Source organism: Rhinopithecus roxellana, chromosome 10 (genome assembly GCF_007565055.1).
Source record: "Rhinopithecus roxellana isolate Shanxi Qingling chromosome 10, ASM756505v1, whole genome shotgun sequence".
NCBI lineage: Eukaryota > Metazoa > Chordata > Mammalia > Primates > Cercopithecidae > Rhinopithecus > Rhinopithecus roxellana.
Genome location: NC_044558.1, coordinates 68,078,603 through 68,102,605, shown reverse-complemented (window position 1 = coordinate 68,102,605; position 24,003 = coordinate 68,078,603). Strand labels below are relative to the sequence as shown.

The 24,003-nt window shown below is 39.5% G+C and overlaps 1 protein-coding gene and 1 pseudogene across 1 annotated transcript in view; both read left to right on the top strand.

Annotated features, from left to right (window-relative positions):
• ARID2 (AT-rich interaction domain 2) overlaps positions 1-24,003 on the top strand; it is a 187,231-nt gene that overhangs the window by 158,379 nt on the left and 4,849 nt on the right. The window contains exons 17-20 of the mRNA XM_030938889.1: positions 12,046-12,184; positions 12,272-12,357; positions 13,688-13,811; positions 13,901-13,992. Coding sequence (XP_030794749.1) covers positions 12,046-12,184; positions 12,272-12,357; positions 13,688-13,811; positions 13,901-13,992 — 441 coding nt within the window. The remainder of the gene's footprint in view (positions 1-12,045; positions 12,185-12,271; positions 12,358-13,687; positions 13,812-13,900; positions 13,993-24,003) is intronic.
• LOC115899944 lies at positions 1,131-2,468 on the top strand (annotated as a pseudogene).

Below are 24,003 nucleotides of genomic sequence, written 5' to 3'. Positions count from 1 at the left end.
TTATACGTGCTGATGTCTCAAACAGGCGTGGAATGTTAGACACATAAAACAGGAAGTTTTAGCCATTGACATATTCTCTTAAGTTGCCCCCACCCCAGTTTGCCCAAGCCTATCGAGATAGTGTCCTTAATCTTTGCAGGTGTTGGATTCAAGACAACTGTCAGATGGCTTTCATCTGCACAACTGAATATAAATGCAATTTTGGCTGTTTGTGGGGACACAACACTAGAATTTAATCTTCTAACTTGACTTGGAAGCATTCCTGCCAATATAAAAGATTTTGTCTGAGGTAGTGGAGAAGCCAAAGCCTGCTCCTAGGTTGAACTTCCAGCTCATGGCCTAGTTGTAGTCCTGCTGCAGGTTCTGCTGCAAGCTATTTGCTGCCTTCTTGGTGAGGGTCATGTTGGGCCTTGCAGTCATGCTAGGGGGGCAGCTGAATGAAGGGGTCAGATTTTTTTTTTTTTTTTTTTTTTTTGAGACGGAGTCTTGCTCTGTCGCCCAGGCTGGAGTGCAGTGGCCGGATCTCAGCCTACTGCAAGCTCCGCCTCCCGGGTTTACGCCATTCTCCTGCCTCAGCCTCCTGAGTAGCTGGGACTACAGGCGCCCGCCACCTTGCCCAGCTAGTATTTTGTATTTTTAGTGGAGACGGGGTTTCACTGTGTTAGCCAGGATGGTCTCGATCTCCTGACCTCGTGATCCACCTGTCTCGGCCTCCCAAAGTGCTGGGATTGCAGGCTTGAGCCACCGCGCCCGGCCGGGGTCAGATTTTTGAATCCACCCATGTTTGAGAAATTTCCATGTCTGTTCCTTGTTCTTTTTTTTTTTTTTTTTTTTTTTTTTTGAGGCAGAGTCTCACTCTGTTGCCGGGTCTGGAGTGCAGTGGCCGGATCTCAGCTCACTGCAAGCTCCGCCTCCCGGGTTTACACCATTCTCCTGCCTCAGCCTCCCGAGTAGCTGGGACTACAGGCGCCCGCCACTTCGCCCGGCTAGTTTTTGTATTTTTAGTAGAGACGAGGTTTCACCGTGTTAGCCAGGATGGTCTCGATCTCCTGACCTTGTGATCCGCCCGTCTCGGCCTCCCAAAGTGCTGGGATTACAGGCTTGAGCCACCGCGCCCGGCTGTTCCTTGTTCTTAAAACCAGTATCCCACTGGCCAAACTGGGTTACTGTCCACTTCCTGGTTTCAGAAGCTTCTCTTTTACCCAGCTAAAGATCAGTCTGTGGCAAGGCCTTTCATCTCACCTGGTCTGTGTGCCCCTTGTCCATGTTGCCTTTCTTTTCCAACATCACCTCTGTGTCTGTTTTCTCTTTCCACGAGTTTCTTGCTATCCTGCTCTCTTTCCTCTTCTTTTTTCCCTTTTCAGAGCCACGTCCTCAGTGAGTGGCTGCTGTTTTTCTTGGACTTCAGTTTCTTCTTTGCTGTGACCTTAGGGTCATTGCTTATTGCGATGTATTTTGGAGCCTCAATTTTGACTGGCTTCTTTTTACTTTGTATCCTAAGGCTACTCTTCATGGACCTGGAGGGCTTGGGGTGTGACCTAGAAGGGTGTCACCCTTCTGGTGGATTTTTTTTTGTCTTCTTCACTTTCCCACTATGTTCCCTGGGTCTCCCCTGCTTCCATTCTTCCCCAAGGCTGCCTGCTCCTTGCCCTCCTTCCCCACTGAGCAAATGTAGGCAACATCCCTTTCCTTGCAGAATCAAGGGATGAGAAGGACTGAGAAGGCTATGGGGTCCTGGGCCCCTTTTTTTCCTCTTGTGTTTTTTGAACTTCTTGCCAACTCTGGTCTCCTCACTGTGTCTGGGATCTGGGGAGGTTTTCACCCCAGAGCCGTGGAACATGCCAAGGGTCACTTCTTTTTCTTCTCCCCGCTGAGGAACTCCGAGTGGTCAAGCACCTGCTTCCTGGAGCTGGGTGACTTCCCTATCCGTCTGTCACACAACATGGCCTCAGGTTCTGGGTGCTCCTTAGGGTGCTAAGGCTTGTCTTTTTTTCACTGGAGGCATCTCTGGTGTCAGCCCTTGTACCACACTCTTAGAGTGGGATATGGCTCTTATAGGAGAAACATCAACAAAATGATTGTCATTGTTTAAAATTGAGATTAAGTCTCCAGTTCTTTGACGACCTTCTTTCTTTTTTTCTCTGGGACCCCAAGGCCCAGGTCTACTTTGTGGGCCTAATTATTCCCATAACTCAAACTTCTCTGCCTCCAGATGACAGCCTACTTCACCATGACCCAGAAGTCCTGGAATAAGACTTTTGTATCGAGCTGGCTAAGATTTGAATAATGCTTTGCCTGATAGAAAAGTACTGAAAATCACAACAACAGACACCAACTTTACTATATTTTGCAAATGATTGAAAATTTACAGGTAGCTAGAATTTGTATTCTAGAACAAAGGTAGATTGATTTACATGATTACTTCTGCTTCTTCTAAAAGTATTGAAGCATCTAAAGACTAGTTGAATGTTACACATAAAACTGCCATCTTAATGATGTGAAAATAATTGAAATAGTAAAATATCCAAGTGGAATTTTAAAATTCATGATAACGTGCCTCAGAAAGTACTGCTTAATTTTAGGTAAACTGCCAGTTTAGGTTGAAATTAATCAGTAGTTAGATTGTTCAATAGCTTGACTTAAATGTCAGTGGGAGAAACAAATTGGAATTAGTTTCGTAGCATCATTTGTCTCAATTTTGTGGTCATAAAACCAGAAGAGATCTTCGGAGGGTTATATGTTGCTTTCTGAAGTTTTATGCCTTGCACATAAAATGCTTTTATCTAACATATTTTTGACTAAGTTAAATGAATGAAGTTTACCTAGCTTGATTCTAAAGTCATCAGTTCTTTGGTGACCTAGCCTGTTGGCATCTTGCATTTTCAACTGTCAGGATAACAAGTAGTCATCATCTTGCTGTTTCTAGGTTGATAAAATATTTTGTATGAGAGTGCTGGAAATACTAGATATTTTGCTAATATTACTATCCTTATAATTTGAACTAATGAGCCTTCATAAATGTGTGATTAACTTCATTTAATAATTTATTTTTGGTAACATCAGTTTGAGAAATATGTGTTCCTTAGGCCTTAACTACTGATTTGCCATAAATATTTTTTTTTAACTAGGTAATACCCTGATTTCTACCACACATAGTAGTAGAATTTTTACCTTGCTCTATTCTTTAAAACATTGAATACCAAAGAATTTGATTACTTAAAGACGCTATCAAATGCCAAAAGGTTACATAACCATGGGAAGAATTTGCCAACTCATGTTAAAGACCTTTTTGTTATCAAATATTTACAGTAGTTGGGAAAAGAATCTCCTAGGGTGAGAATTTGGTATGTAGTTCAGCAAAAACAAAAATAAAGAAACCTTATTTATTTCTTGGAAACTTGTGTGTATAATAAGGAGAATTATGTACCAATGCTAACCTCTTATCTAGTATGCTTTCAGAATTTATTTGCCAGTATGATATCATAGATACTGTATATAAAAGTATACCCCCGTTTTTACCTAGGAACATATCTATGTATATTATTCGAATAAACAATTATGTATTATCACATAGAAGGAAAAAATCAGGTATTTTGTGTTAGACGTACCAGGTTTCAAATCTTAGTTCTCTTACTTAGCTGTGTGATTCTGGAAAAGTTACTTTTTGAAAGCACACTTCCTTAGCAGTAAAGGGATAATTTTATGTTCAAAGAGCAGTCATGGAAATCAGATAAGATGAGGTATGTGAAATGCCAGATACATAATAAGTTCTGAGCAAACAGAAGTTCAAGTAGAGAGGTACTTTGCACTATGTGCAGCTTTGTCAAGAACGATGTGAAGTGATATGCTAGCATATCTTTCTGAGAGAAGAATGAATGTCTAAACTAGAATTTAAAAGTTTGAAATTATTTGGTATGCTTTTTTTATTTCATTAAAAGCACACAGGTGCACACATCATCATTTATTTTTATTTTATCTCCAAATTTATGTTTAGCTTATTTAGAATAACATTGTTGGCCAGGCACGGTGGCTCACGTCTGTAATCCCAGCACTTTGGGAGACTGAGGTGGGCGGATTGCTTGAGGTCACGAGTTCAAGACCAGCCTGGCCAACATAGTGATACCCCGTCTCTACTAATAATACAAAAATTAGCTCGATGTGGTAGCAGATGCCTGTAATCCCAGCTACTCGGTAGGCTGAGGCAGGAGAAGCACTTAAACCTGGGAGGCGGAGGTTGCAGTGAGCAGAGATCATGCCGCTATACTCCAGCCTCCTCAACAGAGTGAGATTCTGTCTCAAAAAACAAAACAAAACAAAACAACATTGTTATAATACCTGAATTGTACAAATCAGCTTTCATAGCACTTTTCAAATGTGAACTATATTCATATTTGTTTGGCCAAGTACACATTTTAAAAACATTTTAGAACAAAGTCCCTGATAATTCACTTTTATATTTTTCTATTTTAAGTGACTGCTTCACAGACTGGCAGGTTAATAGCACTGGATGCAGGAAGGTCACAGAGCAAACACAGAAATCTTTTCCTGTAATAATTATTAGGAGGAAAGGAGTCAGAACTGAGGGCAGCTGGTTTGGGTCATCCTCCATATGAATCCCTTACTATATTTGGGATATGTCCTACAATTTCAGTCTTACTAGGAGGCAGGACCCATCTTTGTACAAACGCCCCTCAAAAAGGCCAAGTACTTGCTTCGTCCCCTATTGCCTTTGGCAGGTACACTAGTCAATCAGTTGTTCCCACCTATGACTTTTAATCTGGATTGACTGTAGCACAGAAGCTGAGATTGGAGAATTCATTCTTGTAGGAACAGCAGTATTTCGTTTCCAAGAATACCAGTACTGATTTTCAGTTTTCCAGTTTGTATTTACAATGTTTCATCATGTATTAAGGAAATAAATTAATTTCTCTTTAATAGTGAAGTTAGTACTTTTTTTCTATTTTGAACTTTTGCAACTGGATAAAATAAAGTTGGGTAGCCTCTTGCCAAGGTTGTTGGTATATTTTTTCCCCCAAAATTTTAGCAGCTTGTTAGTAAGTCTTATTTGAATATATAATAATGCTTGTCCTTGATATTTCTTTTGCCACAGAATATTATATATCTAAAACAGTTAAATGCCAAGGGTGGAGGTACAATTTGTGGTTCTGCAACCAATAATAGTGCCTTTTTAAAAACTAAAATATGTTTGCAGTATGAATTTTTTGGATGTATAGTCTCATGTATACATTTATGTGCATTTATTAACATTTATGTGCCATCCTACTTTTTAACTAGAATATTCCTACAAAAAAAAAAAATCCCTTGCATTTTAAGTGAAGTGAGTTTGTTTGTTTGTTTCAGCAGGAAGGCTATAAAGAAGGATATGGAATACTTTTTGGCCACTAAAGAAAAATAGCCTGCCAAGACCTTGAGTAAATAAGAAAACTCCAAATGAAACTGTCTGTATTGTTCATTCTCATGCTGCTATAAAGAACTGCCCAAGACTGGGTAATTTGCAAAGGAAAGTGGTTTAATTGACTCACAGTTCTGCAGGGCTGAGCAGGCCTCAGGAAACTTACGATCATGGCAGAAGGGGAAGCAAACATGTCTTTCTTCACATGGCAGCAGGAGAGAGAAGTGCTGAGCAAACAGGGATAAACCCTTTATCAAACCATCAGATCTCATGAGAACTCAGTCACTATCATGAGAATAGCATGGGGTAACCCCATGATTCAGTTACTTCCCACTGGGTCCCTCCTATGACACATAAGGATTATGGGAACTACAATTCAAGGTGAGATTTCGGTGGGTACACAGCCAAACCATATCATTCTGCTGTGGCCCTTCCCAAATCTCATGTCCTCACATTTCAGAACACAATCATGCCTTTCCAAGAGTCCCCCAGAGTCTGAGCTCATTCCAGCATTAACCCAAAAGTCCAAGTCCACAAGTCTCATTTGAGACAAGGAAAGTCCCTTCCACCTATGAGCCTGTAAAATCAAAAGCAAGTTATTTACTTCCTAGAGAAGTAGGGTATAGGCATTGAGTATATATACCCATTACAAATGGGAGAAATTGGCCAAAACAAAGAGGCTACAGGCACCATCCAAGTCCAAAATCCAATAGGGTAGTCATTAAACCTTAAAGCTCCAAAATGATCTCCTTTGACTCCATGTTTCACACCCAGGTCATGCTGACGCACGAGGTGGGCTTCCAGAGCCTTGCGCAGTTCCGCCCCTGTGGCCTTGCAGGGTACAGTCCCCCCTCTCAGCTGCCTTCATGGGTTGGCATTGAGTGTCTGTGGTGTCTCCAGGTGCACGGTGCGAGCTCTTCATTTATCTACCATTCTGGGGTCTGGAGGAGGATAGCCCTCTTTTCACAGCTCCACTAGGCAGTGCCCAAGTGGGGACTCTGTGTGGGGGCCCTGATCTGCCCTAGCAGAGGTTCTCCATGAGGGCTCTGCCCCTGCAGCAAACTTCTGCTTGGACATCCAGGTGTTTCCATACATCATCTGAAATCTAGGTGGAAATTTCCAAACCTCAATTTTTGACTTTTGGGTACCCACAGGCTCAGCACCATGTGGAAGCTGCCAGGGCTTGGGATTTTTACTCTCTGAAGCCACACCCCAAGCTGCACCTTGGCCCTTTTTAGCCATGGCTTGAACAGCTGGGATGCAGGGCATCAAGTCTCTAGGCTGCAGGCAGCATGGGGGGCCTGGACCTGGTCCAGGAAATAATTTTGTCCTGCTAGGCCTCTGGGGAGAGGCTGCCATGAAGGTCTCTAACATGCCCTGGAGACATTTTCCCCATTGTCTTGGTGATTAACATTCAGCTCCTTGTGACTTATGCAAATTCATGCAGCAGGCTTGAATTTCTCCCCAGAAAATGGGTTTTCATTTCAGGAAATTTGTACCTAGTAGCCTATGTGAATATTTGCTCAGTTGAACCAAACAGTTCTTCACTGGAATAAAAGAAAATAGAATTTGGCTGAAGGGGAATTAAATGAAGAATAGAAGCTAATCCTGAACTTTCACTGCAATAGTTTAAATAACAAGCAGGGAGCCAACTATTATAAATTATAGTGGTGATGTAATTGAAAAATATGTATTTTTTAATTCGCCAGTGACTGAGAGAAAAGTGTCAAAAACTTGTTACAATAACTATATTAAATATTACATTTCGCATTGCTTTGCCAGATATTGATAAATTCTGGTTTATTTCTTTTGAAAAAGTAGCAGGATCAAAGAAACAGTGTTGTTTCTGTTGTTTCTACTTAGAATAACATTTGTTTTTATATACTTAAGTGTGGGATTCAGTAGAGAGGAAAAGATAAAAGATGCAAAAGGGGGTAATTTATGAAGAAACACAATAGAATCCAATGTTGTAGAAAAAAACCGGGTTCTTTTCACACAACCAGGAAAGATTAGGCTCATAGACACATAGAAGTGTGAGGAGTGAAATTTACTGGATGAGAACAGAAAAGGAAAAACAGCTCAGCAAAGTGAGATGGAGTCCTGCTAACAGGTTTTCCACCTCACAGATTTAATCCCAGTTTACCACACAGGAAGAGGAGTGGCCAGGCATCTCCCTGCTGCAAATGGCAGGAACTTCCCGAGGCTCCACCCCTTCCTCCTAGTGCAGAGGCTGGTCAGAGATTCTCCGAGGAGCCCTTTTAAACTTGGGTGTCTCACCAATATGTAAGTGAAGGAGTTAACCTGGGAAATAGTAGCTACATTTGGCTGAGATCCAAGGTAAAGAAAGGATGAATAATGACTGAAAATCTAATGTAGAGAAGAAAGTTAAAGAAGCTCTAATGAAATAAACTTGTTTTTTTCCGTAATAAGCATTTTTTTCAGAGACATAAATGTAAGATATTGTCTCTAAATTTACAAATACACACAAGTACAGAGCAAGACAAGCTCTAAAATAAGATTGAAATTCAGTATTTAACCAAAGTTGAATTGCAGGCAGTTTCTATGGAGAATATTTTCGGGAGCAGAAATGAATAAAATTAGTTGTGAGCGATAGTGAGTGTTGCTTGCTAATGGCGGCCGTTAACTTGAAGGTGGACCAAATGTTACTGAGCAAAGCTTGCAATTTTGGAATAGTTGTGGGGAAGATCTCAGAGTAGAGGATTAACAAGATGGCCCAGTGAAGAGACAAGGGGTTACCAGTACCACCACTACCCCTTACCGCCACTACTGCTACTGTTACTGATCATGATGACAATAGCCCTTATTTATTTTTGGCCTACTGTTTTCCAAACAGATGTATACATATCAAATTTAAGCATCACACCCATCTTTAAAACTAGATTCTCAGTGAGTAAAATGAGTTTCAGAGGATTCTTTTTTGCCCAGAGCTGTGCCAATGGTTGTACACATCAAGGGGGAATCCAGTCACATTGTATGTGCCATATGTTGTATATTTATTACAACAATTTTTCAGCACAAGACAAAGTATCTTTTTTTTTTTTTTTTTTTTTTTTTTTTTTTTTTTGAGACGGAGTCTCGCTCTGTCACCCATGCTGGAGTGCAGTGGCCGGATCTCAGCTCACTGCAAGCTCCGCCTCCTGGGTTCACGCCATTCTCCTGCCTCAGCCTCCCGAGTAGCTGGGACTACAGGCGCCCGCCACCTCGCCCGGCTAGTTTTTTGTATTTTTTAGTAGAGACGGGGTTTCACCGTGTTAGCCAGGATGGTCTCGATCTCCTGACCTCGTGATCCACCCGTCTCGGCCTCCCAAAGTGCTGGGATTACAGGCTTGAGCCACCGCGCCCGGCCGACAATAAAGTATCTTAAGGAAAGGGGCCGGATGTGGTGACCCACACCTGTAATCCCAGCACTTTGGGAGGCCGAGGCAGGCAGATCACTTGAGGTCAGGAGCTTGAAACCAGCCTAGTCAACATGGAGAAACCCCGTCTCTACTAAAAAATACAAAAATGAGGCATTCTGCTGCATGCCTGCAATCCCAGCTACTCAGGAGGCTGAGGCAGAAGAATCACATGAACTCAGGAGACAGAGGTTGCATTGAGCCAAGATTGTGCCACTGCACTCCAGCCTGGGCAACAAAGTGAGACTCTGTCTCAAATAATAATAATTTGTACAAAGCTATCATATTACCCTGGAGTGGCAGCAGTATATAAAATTATATCAGTAACAGTCCCAGTTTTGTTTAAAAACACATACGTACTCAGAGAAGGCTTAAAGAAAGTATACTAAAATGTTAGCATTATGGCTATATCACAGGTAATTTTTATTTGTATTATTTTTGGATACTCTTGAATTTTCCCACTTCCCTTAACATATTGTTTATGATTTATGGGTTGGTGGTAGGGAGTGGAGGTGATTGCCAGAGTAGTTTTAAGAACAGTTTTCTAGATATGACAGTAAACAGTAGCATTCTGCTTTATCACTTACACTTCTCCCAATCCATCCAGTAAATATCCATAATGTTCTGAAAACTCAGTATTTATTTGCTTTACATTTCTTTAGAGTTTAACTCTCCAATATTACGTGTAAACTTTTAAAACTCAGGTATTGGCCAGGCACGGTGGCTGGCTCACGCCTGTAATCCCAGCACTTTGGAAGGCTGAGGCATGAGGCAGGTGGATCACAAGGTCAGGAGTTCGAGACCATTCTGGCCAACATGGCGAAACCCCGTCTCTACTGAAGATACAAAAATTGGCTGGGCATGGTGGCAGGTGCCTGTAGTCCCAGCTATTTGGGAGGCTGAGGCAGGAGAATCACTTGAACCCAGGAGACAGAAGTTGGATTGAGTCGAGACCGTGCCATTGCACTCCAGCCTGGGCGACAGAGCAAGACTCTGTCTCATAAATAAATAAAATTCAGGTAGTTCATTTAATGGATTTGGAACCCTTAACTACTTTTCACCTTCATGTGATTATTGCAACCAGCTTCATTCATAATTATATTAGAACTTTTCCTTGAACCACCACAACAATCAATGAATAGCTTTTATGACTAGAGTAGTTAGATAGAAAATAGACTTGGAATGAAGAAAAGAGTAGTAGATTGGAGAGAAAAATAGACCCTGAGGACAGATAGACTAATGAACACTTTAAAATATCTGTTGTCTTAAATTCGTATACACATAACTGTGTGTATTTAGTAATTAAAATTGATTTAAGGAAGTGCTATCCTTTTTCCTGTGGCTGCTAAATTCACCATTTTTATTGTTGCCAATAAACTTGATTCATTGTATGTATTGAAAAATAGTTTAGAAATAGACATTGTGAAAACTGAGTAGTAGTACATTTGGATTTTGGTTTCTGTGTATATGTGTGCACGTGTGTGTAGACTTAATATATTGCAGTTAATGATTTAATAGTATTTAGGTAATGTCTTTTTTTTTTTTTTTTTTTTTTTTTTTTTTTTTTTTGAGACGGAGTCTCGCTCTGTCACCCAGGTTGGAGTGCTGTGGCCGGATCTCAGCTCACTGCAAGCTCCGCCTCCCGGGTTCACGCCATTCTCCTGCCTCAGCCTCCCGAGTAGCTGGGATTACAGGCGCTGCCACCTCGCCCGGCTAGTTTTTTGTAGTTTTTAGTAGAGACGGGGTTTCACCGTGTTAGCCAGGATGGTCTCGATCTCCTGACCTCGTGATCCGCCCGTCTCGGCCTCCCAAAGTGCTGGGATTACAGGCTTGAGCCACCGCGCCCGGCCGGTAATGTCTTAAAAACACAACAAGAAATGCTTTCTTGTGGAAATAACTAGTATGTATAACAGAACTCAAGTCTTATTTCATATTAATGAAATAGCATTGTGAGTTCTGAGAAGTAAACGAAATTCTGAAATTTAAAATGTATTTACTGATTTTAGCCTCACAATATACTTTTGTAGGTATTTATATAGATACATGTGATGGAAATTAAATATATAACTTACTCTTTCTGACACTGTTATATAATTCAGTATTTAATTACTTTTGATTAAATTTTATTTTAAAATATTAGTCATTCCTAAAGGAATAATAATTTGGGATACTGGATATTTGTTACACATTAAAAACTGGTTCAAATATATATATGTTTATATGACAGCCATAAAAAGTCAAATCCTAAGAGATCTTTGCTGTAGATCTTAAAGATATTCATTGTGGCTGGGTGCTGTGGCTCACACCTGTAATCCCAGCACTTTTGGGGGCCGAGGCAGGTGGATCATGAGGTCAGGAGTTCGAGACCAGCCTGACCAACATAGTGAAACCCCGTCTCTACTAAAAATACAAAAATTAGCCGGGCGTGGTGGCGCGTGCCTGTAGTCCCAGGTACTCCGGAGGCTGAGGCAGAAGAATCGCTTGAACCCGGGAGGCAGAGGTTGCAGTGAGCCAAGATCGCACCACTGCATTCCAGCCTGGCGACAGAGCGAGACTCCATCTCAAAATATATAGATAGATAGATAGATAGATAGATAGATAGATAGATAGATAGAGATATATAGATTGCACAAATATTTGAGTTATTCATTAGTAATTGAAGCCTTTTAATACATTCTTTGCTGTCTAGATTCCACTGTTCTCTCTCATTTCCATATTGTCTAATAAGGGAGAATAAAATCTGAGTTCCTTCAGTTTTGTGTGCTTTGCCACCTGCCCACTCAGACATCATAGGATATGTGCTGGAGGAGTGAGAGATGGGACTTAAAAATGTGGACAGACATATAAATGTGAACTTATAAGGCAGACTTACTAAAACTTACAGAATTTGTACTGTTGGATTGGATATGCTTGAGCTATTATATCTAATATGAAATCTAGTAAATAAGCAATTTATAAAAGTACAGTAGAGTATGACATTTGTTTATAAGATAATGTTCTATGGTGTTTTAAATGATATTTCATTCACTTTTAAGAGATTTTTAGTCAGCCTTCACTGAAGGAAGGGAATTAGGAATAAGGGATGTTAAAACAAATTACCAAAAGTGTTCAGTACAACTGATGATTCTACTTGGAAATATAAGCAGAGAAATTTTTGAAATAGTTTCAAAATATACTTGAATACATCCAAGTGTCTACTACTATTATTTTTTATAGGTGGTTTCAGACACCCTCACAGGTTTTCTACCATGCAGCAACTGAACATGGAGGAAAAGATGTATATCCAGGGCAGTGTCTTTGGGAAGGTTGTGAGCCTTTTCAGCGACAGCGATTTTCTTTTATTACCCACTTGCAGGTACACTTTTTAAATACTATTTGATCAGTAACTCATTTGCATTAAAGATTTTGATGTGCATTCTGTTGCTTCCTCTTTCTCAATAAGGATAAGCACTGTTCAAAGGATGCCCTACTTGCAGGATTAAAACAAGATGAACCAGGACAAGCAGGAAGTCAGAAGTCTTCTACCAAGTAAGGAATATGAGTTTACTTCCTATTGTACATACAAAAAGAAACTAGCCAAAACACAAGAACAATGAAATGCAACTTAGCATATTAGGAGACCAGAAACCTGGGTTCTAGTCCAGCTCTGCCACAAACCAGCAATGTGACCCTGTTCAAATTGCTTAGATTCTCTTGGCATCACTTTTCCTTTTGGCTGGACAATGCTGTCTGTAAGTTACCTTTGAGCTCTAACACTGATTCTGTTTTGTAGACTAGTCAGTCATTGGAAGTAATGACAGATGATATATGAGAAATACTTTGTAAACTAAAAGTACTGTGTATGGTTCTTTTTCCTGTAAGAGAGTAATCATCTATTTGATAATGGCAAAGAGATTTCATATCTTGCCATTATCAAATATATGTATATACACACACACATATAAACATATATAACACTGGTTTACAGTTTAAAGATTGTTTTCAGGTTGTCTCATTTAATATTCAGAATTAGCTTAAAATAATTTAATATTCAGAATTAGTAAAAATGTATCAGAAATACCCCTGCTTTTCAAATGTGAAAAGAAATATTGAAAGTCATGGAGCCAGTTACAGTGTCAGAAACAGTGTTTCCTCATATATGATAAGTCAGCATCTCCATTGCTATCTCACTAGAGCACACAGATAATGATGCATTTTATCTGCTTGGCCAAAGAAATCTACAGTAGTTTGAATCATATTTTACATAAAATCATCTCTGCAGTTCTTCCATTCTGTATCTTTCATAAATAACAGAACTGTAGTGAAAGGATTCATTGAAATTATTAAATAATGATGAAATTTAAGATATGTAAGTAATAGTTTGAAATGTGGTATTTAGCATAATTCCATGTTATCATACCATGTTTTCCTGGATGACCAGTGTCAGTACATTCTTAGGTAGTATTACTTTACCCTTAGGTAACATTTGGAAATAATTTGTAGCAAAAATTGTAGACTTTTCTTCTTTGTTAAAATCTTCACATTATATTCAAAGATGAGAAGGCTGTAACTATGACGCTATGTTGAATTTGTCTTGATTGCATACTTACCCAGTACAGTAACTTTAAAGATGGAACATCTATTTGCTTTAAAATTGATAGATTGGAAAATAAAAGACTTGAAACTTCACCTTGTTACTAAGGGCCCCTTTGCCTAGGCTGTCACAGAACATAAACGTTAATGCTAGACCATTGGACCTTTAGTCACCCTCTAAACACCATTTTTAAATAACCAGTTTAAAGAGATGGGCAAGGTGGTCATAGTTGTCAGTCTGTCTGCAGTATCATGTTAACTCTCTCTCTCTCTCTGATCAATTTAGGCAGCCAGCTGTAGGGGGCACAAGCTCAACTCCTAGAGCACAGAAGGCCATTGTGAATCATCCCAGTGCTGCGCTTATGGCTCTGAGGAGAGGATCAAGAAACCTTGTCTTTCGAGATTTTACAGTAAGCATGCCTTGAAACCCTTATCTGTAAAAGTCTGAGTCCTGTATGATTTAGATCTTTATTCTTTCTTTTTTTCCTTTCTTTTTAAGGATGAAAAAGAGGGACCAATAACTAAACACATCCGACTAACAGCTGCCTTAATATTAAAAAATATTGGTAAATATTCAGAATGTGGTCGCAGGTGAGTAATATGTTTTCTGTAGCCAAAGTGAATTTAGTTTATTTTATTTTTACATATAAGTTAATAAAATTAGATAACTGTATTTTCTTCATTGTTTTTCTCATCAGTTTTGCAAATACATCCCAAAGTTTATGCCTAGGTCAGGCCATGATGAGCTCTTAAAAGTCAAAAATAAATAGAAGTTAAAACAACCAAAAAATGGTCTTTTAAGTTGTTTTATTAAGTTAATTTGTCTTACTGGCCATAGAATTTAGAACAAAAAGTAGCTCTACTAAAGAGGAAACTTGGGAGTTTATTGGGGAAAACAAAGGAATTGATCATTTGAATCACATGGAGTCCAAATGAAATTCAGTTTGACACTTGTCATTTTCATGTACCCATCAATGTCATAAATAATGTTAAGGTATATGTATAATACTCTGAAGTTTTAAACTTTCCAATGGACTTAAGCAAAAGAAAACTCAGGATTTTGTAGATGTACGGAAACCAGGAGGGATAACTCATTAATTCTTGAGAGAGCAAATATAGAATATTTTGCCGATACCTTGTCTTCCTTAGTTACTTTTCTAGAATTCCTCCTACATCTTCAACTGACCACTCTTGGACTGCCTCTCTGAGAAGCTGTCCTTGTGTTCCTGATAGTCACTTTCTATCTCAGGCTCTCCCTTTCACATATTAGTTCCATCTCCTTAATGTATTTTGAATCCATGTTAGTTCTTCCCTACACCCCTATTTTACCTTGTTTTAGGTCTTTTATGATATTCTTTACAATGACCTTTAAACTGAATTTTCTAAGCATAAAAATAGTGGTATCAGTTATAAAAAGAAAATGAATTTGACTATATTGTTTTAAGTTCGCTAAGTGGAAGGTGGATAACATTTAAAGCTAAAGTTGAAAAAGGTATCTGTAATGACAAATGTTACTATATTTATTTAATCAAGTATAAATGAACAAGAAAATTTTTCACACTTGAGCCAAGTTTTTTTTAGAAGAAAAAAGAAATGTAAAGGTTTAATAACCATACGAGAATTCTAGTATCTTCATGATTTAGTTCATAACATTTCTTTTTACTTTTCTTAATTTCCCTCCTAACCCCTTTTTTGTTTCATAGCCTACATTTCAGTGAAACTAAGCCACATGCAAGTTCCTAATCACACTGGGCTCTTTCAAGTCACACTTTGTACCTTTGTTCCAATGCTCATACTATTCTCCTTGCCTAGAATGCCCTCCTCCCTGCGTTGCCCACCTATTGAATATCTGCTTACCCTTCATGATTCAGCTCAGACATGAGTTTCTTTGTGTAGCCTTTCCTTTGCTCTATTCCCCTTCCCTACTGAGCTTGTTCTCCTCTATTTTTACAACATGTCTGTCTTAAAACTTTTAATCTCATTGTTTTGAAAATGTTTTTTTATGTGGCTTTTTCCCTTACAGAACTATGTGCAGAGACTTCCTCTGATTAATCTTTGTAGCTTGAACACTTAGCACAGTGCCCAACACATTATAATCTCTACCTCCTATTCATCCTTTAAGATTCAACTCAGTGGTTACTGCTTCCTTTCCTGACGTCTTCCTTACTACCTTAACCCTGACCTGGAACACAGTACATATTCCCTACTGCCCCATGTGTTGCATGTTACCACCTTAGATGATGAGCTCTTTGAAGGTAGGGATTCAGTATTTTGATCTTTGTATCTTTAGTGCCTAGCATAGTGTTAGCAATATGATAGTCATTCAGTAAGTATTTGATTGATAGGTGGTGGGGAATTCATTCTCCTAGAGTTCTGATCTGGAATTTGTGTGTTTTTTTTTTGTTGTGTTGTTTGTTTTGTTTTGTTTTGTTTTGTTTTGTTTTGTTTTGTTTGTTTGTTTTTTTGAGACAGAGTCTCGCTCTATTGCCCAGGCTGGAGTGCAGTGGAACGATCTCGGCTGACTGCAGCCTCTGCCTCCAGGTTCGAGCGATTCTCCTGCTTCAGCCTCCTGAGTAGCTGGGATTACAGGCAACTGCCACCATGCCCAACTAATTTTTTTTTTTTTTTTTTTTTGTATTTTTAGTAGAGACAGGGTTTCCCCATATTGGCCAGGCTGGTCTCGAACTCCTGACCTCAGGTGATCCACCTGCCTTGGCCTCCCAAAGTGCTGAGATTACAGGCATTAGCCACCATTCCCGGCCTGATCTGGAATTTGTGTAGAAAATTGGAATACTAGAAACAACTTTGTAATTTTTTAAGGGGCTTTTCTTCACATTGAAATTGTACATTCTAGGCAAAGCTTCTTTGTCTAGATCTCATAAAATGTTGAGCCAAAAGTTTTCATTTCACTGGTTTTGTTTTGTTGATTTTGTTGTTTTATTTAACTCTAAACCTTTCAAGTATTTTCTGGCATCTTGAGTTCCTATGATGTTAGAATAGTAGAGTCATATGAATTAAGACAATCCATTAAGTCTTTCTATTCACTCTCCCAATCCAGGTTGAAATCCCCAGTATAGAACTTCTGTTGAACATCTCCACTGATGGGGAGTTTTGCCTAAGCAAGAATACTGATAGAAAATCTGGCAGAACCCACATGTGTGGAGAGAGTGTAGAAAATCAGGCAGCTACAAAAGATAATTCTCTCTTGATAGTTCTCTAGTGGAATAATGCGAGGCTAGATGTGGTGGCTCATGCCTGTAATCCCAGCACTTTGGGAGGCCGAGGCGGATAGATTGCTTGAGCCAGGCATTCGAGACCAGCCTGGACAACATGACGAAACCCCATCTATATAAAAAATTGTAAAAATTAGCTGGATTTGGTGTTGTGCACCTGTGGTCCTAGCTACTGGGGAGGCTGAGGTGGGAGGATCACTTGAGCCCAGGAAGCAGAGGTTGCATTGAGTCGTGCTCACACCACTGCATTCCAGCCTGGGTGACAGAGTGAAACTCTGTCTCAATAACAAAAAGAAGTAATATAGAGTGTGATCTTTTAAACTAAAGAAAAAATGGCCGGGCTCAGTGACTTATTATAATCCCAGCATTTTGGGAGGCCGAGGCAGGTGGATTACGAGGTCAGGAGTTCAAAACCAGCCTGGCCAACATGGTGAAACTCTGTCCCTATTAAAAAATACAAAAATTAGCTGGGCATAGTGGCATGTGCCTGTAATCCCAGCTACTCGAGAGGCTGAGGCAGGAGAATTGCCTGAACCTGGGAGGCCTCCAAGGTTGCAGTGAGCGGAGATCATGCCACTACACTCCAGTCTGGGCAACAGCCTGGGCAACTCCATCTCAAAAAAAAGAAAAAGCAAGTAAGATATATGGAAATTTACCCTCATTCTTATAGTAGAATATCTTGAACAGTATAAAAATATCAGCAGCTTTTTATTTGAAATTCAGAATCTAATAATTTGAATAATATAAAATGTTTAATGCATCTCATCTCCATTCTGATCAAGCTTGAGCTCTGGAAAAGTGCAATATATTTGCCTTCTTTTGATATATATATATTTAATGTGTAATACAAGGGTCTTATTTAAAAATCAAATAGTATGTTTCTCTAATGAACAACACAAAAAGGAAATTAGGAAAATAATTCCATTTATCTATTTATTTGTTTGCTTATTGAGACAGAGTTTTGCTCTTGTCACCCAGGTTGGAGTGCAGTGGCATGATCTTGACTCACTGCCACTTCCACCTCCCAGGTTCAAGCGATTCTCCTGCCTCAGCTTCCTGACTAGTTAGGATTACAGGCACCCACAACCACACCCGCCTAATTTTTGTATTTTTAGTAGAGATGGAGTTTCACCATGTTGCCCAGGCTGGTCTTGAACTCCTGATCTCCAATGACCCAACTGCATTGGCCTCCTAAAGTGCTGGGATTACAGGTGTGAGCCACCGCACCTGGGCAGTAATTCCACTTGCAATAGCATCAAAAAGAGTAAAATACTTAGGAATTGTCTTCACCAAAGAGACAGAAGATTTGTACACTGAAAACTACAAAAGATTACTGAAAGAAATTAAACAATATATAAACAACTGGAAAGATTCTCATATTCATGAATTGGAAGACTTAATTTAAGTGAGATGTTAGTACTTCCAAAGCATTCTACAGATTCTGTCAGCCTGTCAGCATCCCAGTGATTTTTGAAAAAATAGAAAAATCCAGTTATGTGTGAGTGACACAAGGTGAGGGTTGTAGATGCAGTTTCCTGTTTTCATCATATAGACAGGGCAGCTCTGCTGCAGAGATGGTCAGTGTACCTAAAACCCAAAGAACCTCGTGTAAGAAGTGTGGCAAGCATCAACCTTACAAAAGTGACACCGTATGAGAAGGGCAAGGATTCCCTGTATGCCCAGGGAAAGAGGCCCTATGATTGGAAGCAGAGTGGCTGTGGTGGGCAGACAAAGCCAGTTTTCCAAAAGAAGGCTGATGTGGTTTGGCTCTGTCCCCACCTAAATCTCATCTTGAATTCCCACATGTGGTGGGAGGGACCTGGCAGGAAGTAATTGAATCATGGGGGCAGGTCTTCCCTGTGTTATTCTCATTATTGTGAATAAGTCTCACGAGATCTGATGGTTTTAAAAAGGGGAGTTTGCCTGCAAAAGCTCTCATCTACCACCATGTGAGACGTACTTTTCACTTTCCGCCTTGTGAGGCCTCCCCAGCCACGTGGAACTATAAGTCCAATAAACCTCTTTCTTTTGTAAATTGCCCAGTCTTGGGTATGTCGTTATCAGCAACGTGTAAACAGACTAATACAAAGGCTAAAACCACGATTATGCTAAGGCTGGAATGTGTTGAGCCTAACAGCAGATCAAGAGGATGCTATCCATTAAGAGATCCAAGCAGTTTGAACTGGGAGGAGATAAAGAAGAGAAAGGGCCAAATGATCCAGTTCTAAATTTTGGGATATTTTTCTTTTGATTTTGAAGAGAAAACGTTGAAGCTATAGAAAAATTATAGGAAAATAAATATGGTGATAATCTTACTCAAAAAAAGAAAAATTCATACTAGAATTCATACATAATCTCAAGAGACCCTGAATAGCAGAAATAATACTGAGAAAGAACAGTGTTGCAGGACTCCCACTTCTGATTTACTACAAAACTAACATAATCAAAACAGCGTGGTACTGGCATAGAGGCCAATGGAATAGAAGAGAGGGCCCAAAAGTAAGCCCTCACATATTTGGTCAAATGATTTTCCATAAGTGTGCCAATTCTTCATTCAATGAGTGAAAGACAGTCTTTTCAACAAATGGCATTTGAACAACTGGATTCATCGAAAGAATGAAGTTGGACACATAACCTGTACCATATATAAAACTTAAATATAAGAGCTAAAACTATAAAACTCTTAGAAGAAAACATAGGGCAAAAGCATTATAATATTGGATTTGGCAGTGATTTCTTGGGATATGACACCAAAGACACAGGCAATAAAAGGAAAACCAGACAAACTAGACTTCATCAAAATTTAAAACTTGTACGTCAAAGGACACTATCAACAGAGTAAAAAGGCAACCCATAGAATTAGACAAAATAATTGCAAGTCACCTGTCTTGAGAAGAAACTAATATCTAGAATATATAGAGAATGCCTAGCTGCTGTGGAAAACAGTAGGGCAGTTCCTTAAAAAACCAAACAGAATTATCTGTTTCATTCAGCAGTCCCACTTCTGAGTATATTCACAAATGAATTGAAGGCAGGGAATTGAACAGATATATATACGCCAATATTCATGGCTATTATTTACAACAGCCAAAAATTGGTATGGAGGCAACCTAAGTGTCTATCGATGATAGGCAAAATGTGGCATGTACATACAATGGGATATTATTCAGTATTACAAAGGAAAAAACTTTTAATTTGCATGTAGTAAAGTTCACCCTTTTTAGTGTACAGTTCTATGAGTTTTGAGTTTTTTTTTAATCTTTGAGACGGGGTCTCACTGTGTTGCCCAGGCTGGAGTGCAGTGGTGCAATCATGGCTCACTGCAGTCTTGACCTCTCCAGGCTCAGGTGATCCTCCTACCTCAGTTTTTGTATTTTTACTAGAGACGAGGTCTCACCACGTTGCCCAGGCTTGTCTTGAACTGCTAGGCTCAAGCAATCCACCTGCCTCTGCCCCCCAAAGTGCTAGGATTACAGGCTTGAGCTACTGAGCCTGGCCTACAAAGGAAAAAAATTCTGACATATGCTGCATATGAATAAACTTTGAGGACGTCATGCTAAGTGAAATGAGCATGACACAAAAGGACAAATATATGGTATGATTTCACTTACGAGATACCTAGAAGAGTCCAATGCATAGAGACAGAAAGTAGAACAGTGGTTACCAGGGGCTGGGGGGAGTTCAGGAATGGAGAGTTACTGTTAAGTGGGTAGAGAGTTCCATTATGAGATGATGAAAAAGTTGTGGAGATGGATAGTGGTGATGGTTGTACAACAGTATGAATGTACTTAATGCCACTGAGCTGGTTAAAATAGTACGTTTTATGTTATGTATGTTTTACCACAATGGAAAAAAACTAAAACACAACAAAGGAAGGATTTGGGGAAAATTGGAAGTGACTGCTAATGGGTATTGGGTTTCTTTTAAAGATGATGAAAATATTCTGGAATTGATTGTGGTGATGGTTGCACAATTCTGTGAATATACTAAAAACGAATGCATTTTTGTTTAAATGGATGGATTGAGCTAGACGCGGTGGCTCACACCTGTAATCCCAGCACTTTGGGAGGACGAGGCGGGTGAATTATCTGAGGTCAGGAGTTTGAGACCAGCCTGGCCAACATGGCAAAACCCCGCCTCTACTAAAAAATACAAAAATTAGCTGGGCGTGGTGGCGCATGCCTGTAATTCCAGCCACTCAGGCTGAGGCAGGAGAATCCCTTGAACCCAGGAGGCAGATGTTGCCGTGAGCTGAGATCGTGCCACTGTACTCCAGCCTGTGTGACAGAGCAAGATTGCATCTCAAATAAATAAATAGATTATATAGTGTGTGAATTATACATCAGTGAAGGTGTTAGAAAAAATAAATTTTAAAAAATCAAGGCAGGGCGTGGTGGCTCACGCCTGTAATCCCAGTACTTTAGAAGGCTGAGGCGGGTGAATCACAAGGTCAAGATATTGAGATCATCCTGGCCAACGTGGTGAAACCTCATCTCTACTAAAAATACAAAAATTAGCTGGGCATGGTGGCACACGCCTGTAGTCCCAGCTACTCAGGAGGCTGAGGCAGGAGAATCACTTGAACCTGGAAGGCGGAGGTTGCAGTGAGCCAAGATCATGCCACTGCACTCCAGCCTGGCAACGGAGCAAGACTCTGTCTCAAAAAAAAAAAAAAAAAGAAAAAGAAAAGAAATAGTAAGTGCTATAAAAGTTACAACCAGGCTGGGCGCAGTGGCTCACGCCTGTAATCCCAGCACTTTGGGAGGCCAGGGCAGGCTGTTCATGAGGTCAGGAGATCGAGACCGTCCTGGATAACATGGTGAAACCCCATCTCTACTAAAAATACAAAAAATTAGCTGAGCGTGGTGGCAGGTGCCTATAGGCCCAGCTACTCAGGAGGCTGAGCAGGAGAATGGCGTGAACCTGGGAGGCGGAGCTTGCAGTGAACCGAGATCCCACCACTGCACTCCAGCCTGGACGACAGAGCGTGACTCCATCTCAAAAAAAAGAAAAAAAAAAAAAATATATATATATATATATATATATGTGTGTGTGTGTGTGTATGTATAAAACCAAATAGTTCCCTACTTTGCCCCCACTACTCACCTCCAAGGGGGGATCCTGCAACAATGTGAGCTAATGCAATTGCTTTCATATTTCAAAATAATATGTCTATGTTACTATTTCTTAACTTACCTAATTTTATACATTTATTGACTTCCCTTTTAAGAAATTGGATAGTCTTAAACCTCTCTTCTTCGCACTTTCCTTTTTCCTCATCATTTTATTGTTCCATCACAGTTGTTGATTAAATCTTAAATCAGATGTTATTGTTGGATTGTTTGATGTTGAGCCAAGTGTTATACTATTATGTTTTTCTTTCTCTTTTTTATTTTTATTTTTTGAGACAGAGTCTCGCTCTGTCACCCAGGCTGGAGTGCTGTGGCGCGATCTCAGCTCATTGCAACCTCTGCCTCCCAGGTTCAAGTGATTCTCCTGCCTCACCCTCCTGAGTAGCTGGGACTACAGGCGCCCACTACCATGCCTGGCTAATTTTTAAATTTCCAGTAGAGATGGGGTTTCACCGTGTTGGCCAGGCTAGTGTTGAATTCCTGACCTCAAGTGATCCACCCACCTTGGCCTCCCAATGTGCTGGGCTTACAGGCGTGAGCCACCACACCCAGCCTTTTTGTCTCTTTGTATTAGGCCCATAAAAAGCATGAGTGCCGTGCTTTTTGCTTGGCTTTTTTGGGCCTAATATGATTTTACCACGTATTTTAATCAATATCTTTCAAGCATATCAATAAGCTGTCCACACACAGTTGTTAAACCTCTATCAGATTTTCATTTTTAGAATTTTTTTTTCCTTGCAAACTGCCCTTCTGCAGTCTAGACAGGTTGCTCTCTGGACCTGGTACACAGCTCTTCTCAGGAATTGTCTCCATGTTGAATCCTTTTTCATTGAAACCCATTTATTTTCTTTCTTGTTTTACTGTCTTCATGTAAAAGCATATCTTTTCAATAATTTAAGACACGCCATGCCTAAAAATGTCTGTAGTCTACCCTTACTCTTGATAGTTGTTGGCTGTACATAACGTTCTAGATTGAAAAGTCATGTTTCTTTAAAAATCTGAGGATATTGCTCTGGTATATTCTAGCACCAGCTTTGCTGTTGAGAAGACTAGTGACATTCTGGTTCCCATTTCTTTGTATGTGATCTGTTTTCCTCCCTCTAGAAACTGTTGTGGTTTCTTTATTTCTGAATATTCTAAGGTTTCATGATGATGATGTCTTCAGGGGGTGTTTTGTTGTTTTCATTGAAGTCAGTATTTCGTTTTGGTGGGTCCTTTCAGTCTGGATATTTATATCCTTCAGTAATGGGAACTTTTCTGGTATGTTTCTTTTTCTTTTTTCTTTTTTAGCTTTCTGTTTTCTCTCTGTTTAATCTATTTTTGGGAAATTTCCTTAATTATTTTATTTTGTTTTGTTTTATTTTATTTTAGATACAGAGTCTCTCCCTCTGTAGCCCAAGCTGGAGTGCAGTGGCACAATCTTGGCTCACTGCAAAAAATAACCTGTGAATACAGAAGTTGAGAGAATATCATTTTATAGAAAAACAAAATAGGCATATTTTGTTTTGTATCAAAACAAAGTGAGTGCTTAATTTTTTAAAACCTCACAAAACTAAACATTTATATCAAAAAGGAAATTATTAGTTACTTTTAAATCATCCTAGTGATTTCAGTTTATTCTTTCTAGTTTTATCCATGCAATATTCAAATAAAAGAATGCTTTTTACCATGTAACTATCACTTTGAAAAATATTATGATTTTTGTTAACTTTTTGAAACTAAAGTCTTTTTTCTTTCTTAAAATTTTCTTGGTTGTGGGGAAAAACTGATTGTACTTTGTAAAGTTATTTTTATTTTGTAATTTTTTTTTTTTTTTTGAGATGGAGTCTCGATCTGTTGCCCACGCTGGAGTGCAGTGATGCAGTCTTGGTCACTGCAACCTCTGTCTCTCGGGTTCAAGCGATTCTCCTGCCCTGGCCTCCTGAGTAGCTGGGATTACAGGCTCCTGCCACCACAGCCAGCTAATTTTTTGTATTTTTAGTAGAGACGGGGTTTCACGATGTTGGCCAGGCTGGTCTCGAACTCCTGACCTCGTGATCCACCCACCTCAGTCTCCCAAAGTGTTTTGTAAATTTTTAAATCAATTTTTGTACAACTAATTTTTCTTTTCCAGAAAGATCTTAGAAATTTCATACTTTATTTTAAAAGTTGTTAAAATTTTAAAGAAAATCATGAAGATTATATAAAACAGAAGTGAAAAGTTTAATGAATTATCACAAAGTGAACCACTCATGTAA